Genomic DNA, 11,323 nt, shown 5'->3' with positions numbered 1-11,323 from the left:
CTTAGCAGACTCTACACCTCTTGAGGAGGAAGAGTACACACCCTACTGTTATTGAGGCCACGGTTGTTGGTCACATTTTGTATGTATACTTTGCATATAAATAAAGATGGTGTCTTTTTGTGATCCTTGTTTTTTTTCAAAGTATTATGTTTTGAAGTTAAAACTCACTTTTTTCTTCAAAATGGTCTTCATAATTATGAAAAGGTCTTAGTCCTTATGCTTATGGAACAAGCCGCTTGGACTTCCTCGAATTACTCCTTTCAGCTCTCCATGCTGAGAATTTTGGAAAAGACCTTCCTTCCAAGGAGTTTTAGTCAACTATGCTTAAGCCCTTTTCCATTGCTCAATGATCACTACTACTTCATTGAAGCCTCTCAGTCGACAACCATAGAACAGGATCTTGTCCGTCTGGGATGGATAGAGAAATTAAAAATTGTTAGACTTTACCTATTCCTTGCCCATCCTAATTCTGATATAGTCATTAAGACACATGATGGTAATGTGTTAATGAATAGATGGGTCTATGATCAGGTTACAAAAGTGATCTCTCCTAATCGCCTGGCAATTGTAGGGCGATCAAACTCTAGATTGCTCTTTGGACTACCTCCTTTACCAGAGAGGTATAATGTCCTAAATGAAAATGCCAACCCTCCCACTTATCAGATGATGGAATGGAGAGATTATCATAAGGAACTACAAGCTGCCTTAAGAAGGACTTCTTCATTAATGGAGACTAGATCTGCTAAACCTCATCAGATCCATTTTTGTATATAAATAACCATCACCATACTCCTTGTATATATTCCAAGATAAATAAAGATGCTCTCAGATTTTCTTTCGTTCTCTTGCAAAAATAATGTCTTTTCTTCTTAAGTCAACGGCTGAGCTGAAGATATACGCCTCTGAGCCAGTGTGGCCATGCTAGTCTTGTCTGAGACTGTGTCTCGTATACATTTTTATGTTTTAAGCGCGCAGTGATTAAGTCCATGTTCTAAGCCTCTGAGCCAGTGTGGCCATGCTAGTCTTTTTCAAGAACATGTCTTGCTCTCATTTCTATGTGATAGGCAAGCTGTAAAAAGAACCTCTGAGTCTAAGTTTTTCTTCAACACACACACACACACACACACAAACAATATTAACATGCACTTTAGTCAAAATCCTCAAGGAAATTATTTCTTTAGCTACATGAAAAGGTTACAAAAGGAGCAATCTCGTGTAAGCTAATAGAGAGTGCTTTTATATATGTCTCTATTAATAGTTTTTACTTCTTAATGGTTTCATCAGTTGACGATCTTTTGATGCTTCCATATTTGTACTCCTCTCACTATACTAATAGCATGTATATGCACCTATTTTTGTACCTGGGATTCACTCCCTATCTCATTGATGATGTGTTACTCCACACATCTAGAATTTTTTAGCTTCTTGGCTTTTTAGTATTTTCCCATTTCATTTCTCACACTGAAGAATTGTATCATGTGACCATCTATTTTGTATTTGCTTAGTTTCATAGGTCATTATGGCCTTTTGTAGGTGTTAATATGACATTTCATTTCATTCCTCTCTCTCTCTCTCTCTCTCTCTCTCTCTCTCTCTCTCTCTCACTCACACACACACACACACACATAGGAAGAGGCATGTACATGTATACTTCATACATAATTTCTTATTCACAAACATTCTTATACATTTTGATAATGAATATATGAAAAAGTTTACAAGAAGTGAATAAATAAAGAAACTCACGATTGATTTTGTTTTTTTCATTATAACTTTAGAATGTAAAGAACAAGTTTTTTTTAATAAATCCTTGCTCGCAAATAAATGATAGAATTATTAAATTTTCCATAGTAGGGGTTGACCAAAAGCACATGCATCTAACCAACACATCTATGCCAAAGCTTGTACAAGTCCTCATTAAAAAATGACTTTGTTGACTATGTAAAATTTTAGCTTTCACATATGTCAAAGTTCGTATAAGTCCTCATAAAAAGATGATTTTATTGACTATGTAATTGTTTAGCACACTGTGAAAGTTGATTGTGGCCATTCATCATATGCAGTGATGTTGTGGTCAAATGGTGATCGGCCATGTTGGAAAGTGTACTGATAGAGGATAATTATACATGCTAACTACTCAAAGTTTATTGGGAGCAAATAGTTAGAGAAACAATAGGTGAAAAGCTAGGTTGATACATTAAATCTTGGGAGATAGTATATGGGGTTAGAGGGATGAATTGAGAGTTATGTAGATAGTAAGAGAGATAAATATATAGAAATCTAGAGTGTGGGTTTGATAGTTAGCTAGAGAAGAAATTATGTATATTGTAAGATTGATAGTGTTATAAATTTTAGAATTGATAGATTTTATTATTTATGCGAATAATTTTGGACATTAATTTAATTTCCAAGACATATTTTATTCATGTTATTCTTTTGATTTCGATTGAGAAATTTAAATGGGTGTCAAGCGATGTAAATGAGTTTAATTCATTGTGTATGCAAAAAGTACTCTAAAAATAGCCGTTAGAAGAAAAATCAATTCACTTTTGAGAGAGAGTTGTTATTTAAGGCTCTAGAATTTGTGTCTTCTCGTGCGCGTACTTTTTCAGGCATGAATCACATTTCGGGGACTTAATAAGGAAGAGGAACAAGCCGAGAGTATTATGAACAGCTAGAGTTTTACACCCCTTTTGAAGCCAACGGAATGGTCAAAAGCTTCATCAAAGCAACGGTTCACAAGATATAGTTTTGCTCTTCTTTTACTCTCCACTACTCTTAGTTTCTTCTTATCTACTTCATGACTACTTACTATCTATACATAAGCAACTTCTTCTTGTACATGTTGCTCAATGTTGCTTTATAGGTAGTTAGAAAGTGATTTGAAATGCTTTTTGGTTCCAAGAAAGTGGTGACCAGGTGCTTAGAAAGTGGTGACCAGTTGGTTGAAATGTGCTCTGAAGTGCTCAATGGTGCTCAATAGGTGGTTAAAAAGTGTTGAACAAGTGGTTAGAAAATGCCCTTGAAAGCGTTTTGATAAGATTTGTCGAGAATTTTTTTATTTGCTTTGAATTCTTTTGAAAAAACTGCATAAAAGCATTCAAGCTTGCGCATTTAAGTCCATTTAAGCATGAAATGATCTTACTCTCCGCTGTTGTTTATGCTATGATTGGCAACAAAGGAAGATGGATTTGGAATTTGAATTAGGAACCTTGATGTCTCAAAGAGATACAGCCATCCAATATATCTAGGAAAAGGGCAGAGGCATCATTGTCCCTTCATCACCGACTAAAGCCTCTGTTTTGAAACCATTTATGTGTATTGGGGGTGACTGTGTCACATGTGGGAAACCACTCTCAGCTAACCACATGGCAGGGGTCTTCTCGCTGGAATGTCAACACCGATATCACCCATGTTGCTTTGCAGTTCTATGCGGCACCATGGCAGAGTGCACTCACCCGTTGTGCACAGTAAAGATTCCAGAAATTGTCTAGTGTTGGATACTCGGAATTGCATACATAGAGCTGGAGGGTGGGTTCATTATACTCAGCTTCATTATACTCAGCTTAAATCCACTTGTCGTGAGATAAGTCTTAACATGGTTTTTTTCTTCACAGAAACCAATGCTAACAAAAGTTCTGGTTTGTTTGAACTTAAAGAGAACAATACAAAACTATTTGAGCTTGCCGAGAACAACATAAAGCTATCTGATGGTTTTCATGGCAAGGCTGTTGTGGAAAGTGGGGATAGAGTGGATGACCCGGAGGCTAAACCCTTCGTGGTTGAGAACCATGGCAAGGCAATCATTGGAGATGACTCCAGCAAGCGCTCAACCGACAACCACGAAGGTAATGAAGTGCATATATGTAGTGTTTCATTTTTGTTCGAGCAGCTTTCTGTTTGTTCCCCCTAAACCTTATTGTGATCCCAGAATCGAAAACCGCGGATAAAGAGGAGGAGGAGGACACGGAGGGTGTGGAAACGTTACGAGTAATTGCAGAGACCCTGAGGAAGAAATGCAAGCGATAGCAGGAGGAGGGATTGCATCATCTAGATCTAAAGAAAAGTACTGATCACCACGACCCCCCCAAAACCCGTGCATGTCGAAAACTTTAAGTTCCATGTGCTTTTTTTTCTCTTTACTTATTTTGAATATAAGACATATTTTTTGTCTCATGGTGTCAATCTCCACTACAATTTACTGGGCGTGGTTTTTTGGGCGCTGTAGTAAAAATGCAAGTGACTGGTAATGTTGGACACCTACATTGTACTCAAGAAGACCTCCGAGTAACTCAATCTCGTGTCCCTCACCTTTCAAAGGATAATAGGCCTGCCCTAATCATTAATATTAATGATCTGCTTATTGTCACTCACGACAAGAGCAAGGAACAACTAATCCCGCCTGACCTTGACATGCTGTACTTTTGGAATGTGAAGCAAGACCGTGATGTGAACCACTATGTGCACCATTTTGAAGAGTGGTTTCTTCTTGGGGCTAGCAAGATTGTTGAAGTGTATGTCTGGAGCACAAGCCCCTACCAAGACCTGGAAAAGAGGTTAGAAGTTTGCTTGCCTCAAGCCCGTCGCGCCGATGCTTGAATGGGTGGCTTGCAAAGGAGGCATGCAGTAAAAGCTCTTGGGTTTACAAGAAAGGGGAACATAAGCTCTTTCTAGTCTTGGAAAGAATTTCCACAATTCAACAAAGGCAACACCCTCCTGTTGGATGACAAGTATCATAGGTGTTGCGTGAACGACGAAGACTCCTTCCTTATCCTGCCTTCTCTATAGGACCAGACGGAAGACTAATGGAAGAAGTTTATGCATCATGAAGTTTTGCCATTTTTCTATGAATGGAAGATGTCGAAAATCGATCAGAGCTTATCACTGCTTGTAAAGTGGATGCTAGAAGAAGTAGCTGACGGCAGTCTCGGAATGCTGAATTTGTGAGGGATACATTATCAAGCGGTAGGGGCAAAGTGCTACCTCCACACCAACGTTACGAAAGGTCGGTTTGTGGTCTCCGCCGGCATCAATAGAAATCCTAAGAGTTGAATACCTGTGATCATGTTTGTAGATACCCATCATGAGTTTAATAGTGTAACTCTGATGAGGACTCTTGATTTGTAAAATGGGAAAAGATTCGACATTGTAGCGGAATTCTATACTTATTTCTAATGTAGAAACCTGATTTGCTATTCAATGGACCATTATTCTGTGTCTTGCAAGTCGTCTTATTATAAGTTGATTTCAAAGTGTTTTAGCAGTTTTTCGTACTACTGTTGTAGAAGAGAAAAATCATTGGTAAGTGGAAAGAAGTGCAACTTCAAGCAAGGATTGTATATTAACATAATCACTTAAAAATTTTACGTGATCACAAAGTGTTAAGAAACGTTAACAACAATAAGAATTCGAATTTTTTGTGTAATTGGGGACCACATGCAAGTCATTGATAACCATTTGCATTATGTTAACTGGTAGCCACTAGCAAGTGGTTGAGAACAACTTGAAAGAGGTTTTGAACCACGTGCAAAGGACTTCTGGACCACTTGCTAAGTCTTCTATTCTACTTGCAAGCACTTTGAAAGTGGTTCTGAACCACTTGATAGTACTTAAGATAGCACTTGTAGGTGGTCTATGAGATCCAAACTACGTATTCAAGCAAGTGGTTAATAACCATTGCATAATGTAAAATAGGTACCACTAGCAAGTGGTTAAGAACCACTTGAAAGAGGTTCTTAAGCACTTGAAATGGCCTTCTAGACCACTTGCCAGGTCATCTTCTTCATGTGCAAAAGCTTTAAAAGCACTTTGAAAGTGGTTCTGAACCACTTAATAGTACTTAAATAGCACTTGCAAGTGGTCTTTGAGATCAAAACTACAAGCAAGTGGTTAGGAACCACTTGAAAAAGGTTCTCAACACTTGCAAAGGCCCTCTAGACCACTTGCTAGGTCATTTGCTCCACTTGCAAAAGCTTTGCAAGCACTTTGAAAGTGGTTCTGAACCACTTCATAGTGGTTAAGATAGCACTTACAAGTCATCTATGAGATCCAAACTACGTATTCCAGCAAGTGGTTGATAACCATTGCATTATGTAAAATGGGGACCACTAGCAAGTGGTTAAAAACCACTTGCTAGAGGTTCTTAAGGACTTGCAAAGGCCTTCCAGACCACTCGTCATCTGCTCTACTTGCAAAAGATTTGCAAGCACCTTAGAAGTGGTTCTGAACCACTTCATAGTGAGTAAGATAGCACTTGCAAGTGGTCTATTAGATCCAAACTACGTATACAAGCAAGTGGTCGATAACCATTGCATTATGTAAACCACTTGAAAGAGGTTCTTAAGCACTTGCAAAGGCCTTCTAGATCACTTGCTAGGTCTTCTACTCCCATTGTAGGCACTTTGAAGCGATTTGGAAGTGGTTATGAACCACTTGTCAACGGGTCATATAGCACTTGCAGGTGGTCTATGATATCGAAAGTACGTATACAAGCAAGTGGTTGATAACCATTTGTATTATGTAAGCTGAGGACCACTAGAAAGTGGTTAAGAACCACTTGAAAGAGGTTTTGAAGAACTTGCAAAGGTTCTAATCCCATTGCAAGCACTTTGAAAGCGGTTTGTAAGTGGTTCTGAACCGGCTGCTAGTGGTTTAGATAGCACTTGCAGGTGGTCAATTATACAACAACTTTTGGGTGGCATAAAGGGTCTGATATTTTTGTAAAACCTGGTTGGAAGGAGTTTAAAGCATTGAAAAGTGGATGATAAGCTGTTAGCTACATGTACTCATCAAAAGAATTAAAAAGCGTCACAAACACTTCAGCTATTGGATGAGGAAACAATAGTATACACACACACACACACATATATATGTACATATATATATATATATATATATATATATATATATATATGAATATATACATATACATATGTATATGTATATATATACATATATGTATATATACCTTCTGCAGCTCCAGAGGCTGTTATTCACAGACTCACCTTCACATATAAACACACATGCACACACTATGTATTTGAAGCAAATGTGAATGCACCACAACTCTTCAGATGTGTATTTGCGCAGCACAAACCCAAGTTGCACACACCACGAATGGCATCTTACAATTACCTTCTTTTCCAGAATCAGGAATATACTTAGCAAGCATGTACTTCTGTTAAAGAAAACCACAAGCACTTGTGTCACAAATAGAGAGAGAGAGAGAGAGAGAGAGAGAGAGAGAGAGAGAGAACGTCAGAATTTAAAGCCATGTTTACCTGGAGATGACTCTTAACATGATAAATCGTAAGACCTTGAACACCCATGGCCCTTAAAACTCCCTTCGGTGTAGCTCCTGTTAGATCAACAAAGGTTGCACTTTTTAGAACATGTACCTTGAAATAGATTAACAATGCCTTGCAACAGTTCAAGAACAGCTTATGGTAAAGAAAATACTGCCAAGGCTCTGATACCAGTAAAATGTGTTGCGATGGAGGAATAGTTCTCCTCTAACTCCACTAAGCTCCAGCCTATTAATAAATAGAAGACTAAGAGGTTTTCACATAGGATGAGTGAATCAGATACTGAGGGATGTCTACACCATTTGCCTGTTATTGTCATATATGCATCCTCACCTGATGTAGATGGACAAAATAGCCTAATCACCATGATGCTCGCAACAAACCTATCATTCTACAACCTTGAGTTGCAGGCATTATGCGGGACTACAAAAGGGTGCAAATATCATCAATCCTCAGAATAGGTGACTTATTCTTGATGGTGATCTTGTTGAGTGCCCTAGAATCAATATACATCCTCCAAGGATTATCCTTCTTCTGAACCAGTAACACCAGAGAGCACTAAGTGATTAACTAGGCTGGATCCGACCCTTCTCCAAAAGCTCATGTACTTGGCTCATAATTTCTTTTTGTTGCACCTACTTGGTCAAGTCAAACATGTGATCATCAGGCCTTTCTGGTGGTAACTCCCATGGCAAGGACTCAGAGAAGCAGTCTTCAAAACTCTGAAGGAAATCCATACGATCTTTATCAAGCTCTCCTAGATTAGATGACTCTTGTTTCTCTTTAACAAAAACCAAGTATGCAGAAAGATGCTTTTTCATTACTCAAGAAATAGCAGAAGCTGATACAAGAGGGACAGATTCTCTCAAAGCTTTACATCAAGCACTACTTTCTTCTAATGGTTTATAGTAAACATCTTGTTGAAGATATCTATCACAACACTATTATGTAACACCATGGACCACCCAACAAAGCATCACACCCCAAAGGCATGATAAAGAAATCCTCTCGGTCCCCATATCCTGACACATGAAGATGTAGCTTCCCAATGACTGGCATTACCAGCAGCATCTCATACCCTGGGCAAGCAAATGTGGCCTCATGAGCCGATACTCATCTCCTCTGTTTTGATTCCCAACTTTGCCACCAGCTCTGGACAGATGAAGTTAGCCCTTGCTCCTGGGTCAAAGAAGATCAAGATTTCTTGATCTCTCACTTTGTCCCAAGCTCTACATAGCTCTGATGAAGCATCACCCTCCTCATCTCCAATGAGGTCAATCCAGCAGAGGTCCTTAATTTCTTGTTCTTTGGCTCCCCCCTGGGTTTGCTGGCACCTGTCTTTGTCTTAGAACCTTTTTACAAACAATTGGCTAGCTATGCTCACCTTCCCCACATATAAAGAATTAGTCGAAAGCAACATTTCCTTTTTCTCCTAGGAGCTCTTGGTTTGAGAGTCCTCCAGGGTTGCTTTAAAGCAGTGCACCTTCACTCACCGCCCTCTTGATCTACAGAGTTTGGAGTGACTATTTTCTTGCTTCTCTCGAGAGAATACGGTCCTGAAGGCGTACAGAAGACGTCGACTTCCAAGGAGCTGTCTACTTAAGTCCCCGTCTCTGAAGCGCCTGTTTCCCCTCCTGCAACAACTATGGATCTTGAAGATCCTGATTGTTACCGGACAATGTATGTTGTGTATCTCTGACATGGCATGCTTGTGAGGAGCACATGGTCCAGGAGGGTGCTAAGGCCATGTCATGTCAGCCCATGTGGGCAGACCCTTTGAGCCACGGCTCTTTCCACATGCGCTGTGTGTAGAGAGTCGATGGCGGGTTGGTTTCGGGGGAGAGAGAGATGATTGAGAACCTGCAGAAAACAACGGCATCAAGCAGCTTGATGATGTGGCAGCAGCACATGTTGTTGTGGCAGATGTGTGGGCTGATATTGTTACTTTTTAGTGATTATCTTTCGCCATTGGTATCTCCATTACATCTCAGAGTTGGAACCTATCACCTGCTAGTGGCCCTGCCTTTAGTTGAACAAAATGTTTAGCAACATAACATTTATCATCAAATATGCGATACAGCTTACAAGCAAAAAATATCGCATCAAACAATTAACTTAATCAAAGGTTACATCTTCGGGCTTCATCTTGAACAAAAACTCAAAAATGTTAGCTACTTATCCCACCTAGCACCCGCTTTTATCTTGCATACAGTGGCAACATAAACTTCGAGATCCTCACTGATGTCATGTGCTGCTCTATTACCTTGCTCTTGGGCTGAGTTGCTGCCTCCATAGCGTGTGGCGACCAAACCTACATTTAAGCCATGCTCATTGAGCAAAGAGACAAAGGCAGGATCGACACATGCTTGATTCCAATCAGCCTTGACTTCCACATTAGCGCCTTTGGCTACATTTCTCGCCCTCTTGCGACATTGCTCGACCATCTTTCGTATCAAAACCTTGTCGAATGTAGCCAGTGTGGCCTGAATTGTAGTCACTGTAGTCCTCAAATCTGCCAACTCGGCTTCTTGTGTAGCAACCCTGCGCTCTAAGCCTGCCACTTTCTCCTGAAGGGTTAGGTTCTCTATCTTTAAGCGCTTGTTCTCGAAACAGAGAGAGCTATTTTCAGCTCATCCTTCCAGCAGGAGATTGCTTCACTCTCATCTCAAAATACTGAATTGTCATCTCAGGTTCAACTGTGAGAGTAGCAACCTGAGATGACAGTTCAGTATTTTGAGATGAGAGTGAAGCAATCTCCTACTGGAAGGAAGTACCTTGCGCTGAAGCCAATTTCTCCTCGAGAAGGAAGATTTGTGCCTTCAATTGAGCATTCTCCTGCTTGAGAAGGGCATTTTCCTGCATAAGCTCTGCGTCAATGCTTGGAGATGGCGCTGAAATCTGTACATCTTCAACACCAGATGTCAACAGTTGGTCGGTCATCTCCTTCTGCTTCACATTTCTTGCCATAAGGCCTGTGTGTGGCTTTGCCTCCACTGCCACGACAAAGAGCCTCGCCCATTTAGCCACGGTGTAGGGTGAGCCATCACTTTGGGCTAGGGGCCCTAACGGCCTAGCACTGAGAGACCTGAGGGGCAACTTCAACACTCTTGCGGCCTCCGCCATGCCACCGACTCGGGCAGCATCTATCGATGCGTTCAAGTCATCACCAACACTAGGGCATAAGTACTCGAGTCGGCTTCAAGGTACACCACCTTAATGGCTGCCCCTCCCTCCTTCATCGTAGTGCTCCCTTTGCCCTTGTTTCTGCTTCTGCTCGTCATCGAGAGAGAGCGCGCCCTTGAGCCCTGAAAGAAACGCCCTAGTAGAAACGCAAACCCTAATTAGCCAATGCCTTTTCACTTCCTCGCCCAAATGTGTGTCCGATAGAAGGGAACCAATACTTTCTCCTCATCAATGCCCGCTCATGGGATCAATGGTGGGGGAATCGGGAATCGGGATGCGTTCAAGTCATCACCTTCACTAGGGCATAAGTACTCGAAGTCGGCTTCAAGGTACACCACCTTGATGGCTGCCCCTCCCTCCTTCATCGTAGTGCTCCCTCCAGATCTGCGTGAGTGTCCATAGTCATCGATCCCATGAAAGGGCTTCCCGTACGGCCCGTGTGATTTAGTCGCGTGGGCCCTCCCCACTAGGCTATCACCAATTGGTGATTAGTAAACGGAAAAGTTCATTCATAAACATTGTTCGTCCACCGCATCAATAGCACACTACCCCTCCCTCCCCACCTAGGCGAACCATTCTTAGTGCCAATGCTTTTCACAGTAAGTCAGGTGAAAAAACAGAGGAGGTAGAAGTATCCTTCATGTCAAAATAATGTACATGCAGAGTCACATTATGCAGAGACATATATAAATAGTGCAGATTACATAGCTGTGAGTGTGCTTTGGTGCTGCCAATAGTGAAAACCAGATCAAAAGGCACTCAAATACCATTAAGGTCAGACGAGGCAAAAAGATCACCATCAGCCATGCACAGAGGTAGTCATGCACTTCAATTCC

At 40.8% G+C, this 11,323-nt stretch overlaps 1 protein-coding gene and 1 long non-coding RNA gene across 3 annotated transcripts; both read right to left on the bottom strand.

Moving 5' to 3' along the window:
• Positions 1 to 8,104: 8,104 nt before the first annotated feature.
• LOC147424127 (uncharacterized) lies at positions 8,105 to 9,748 on the bottom strand. 2 transcript variants are annotated; one of them, XR_015186537.1, is made up of 2 exons: positions 9,568 to 9,748; positions 8,105 to 9,327 (listed from the first exon to the last, which is right to left on the bottom strand). It is a non-coding gene; the product is annotated as an uncharacterized LOC147424127 (long non-coding RNA). The 2 variants fall into 2 exon arrangements; XR_015186536.1 differs by having other exon boundaries at positions 8,105 to 9,323.
• Positions 8,105 to 10,729, bottom strand: LOC147424126 (uncharacterized). The gene has a single exon (XM_086501037.1). The coding sequence runs from the start codon at positions 10,425 to 10,427 to the stop codon at positions 10,062 to 10,064; it is 366 nt and encodes a 121-aa protein (XP_086357163.1). The 5' UTR covers positions 10,428 to 10,729; the 3' UTR covers positions 8,105 to 10,061.
• Positions 10,730 to 11,323: the final 594 nt, after the last annotated feature.

This window comes from Adiantum capillus-veneris, chromosome 26, assembly GCF_014529385.1.
Source record: "Adiantum capillus-veneris isolate H3 chromosome 26, ASM1452938v2, whole genome shotgun sequence".
Taxonomy (NCBI): domain Eukaryota; kingdom Viridiplantae; phylum Streptophyta; class Polypodiopsida; order Polypodiales; family Pteridaceae; genus Adiantum; species Adiantum capillus-veneris.
The sequence above is the reverse complement of the archived record's forward strand: the minus strand, read 5'-3'. Positions and strand labels throughout refer to the sequence as shown.

Coding starts and splice junctions, on each gene's coding strand:
- LOC147424126 (XM_086501037.1), bottom strand. CDS start 10,427: ATGGCGGAGGCCGCAAGAGTGTTGAAGTTGCCCCTCAGGTCTCTCAGT.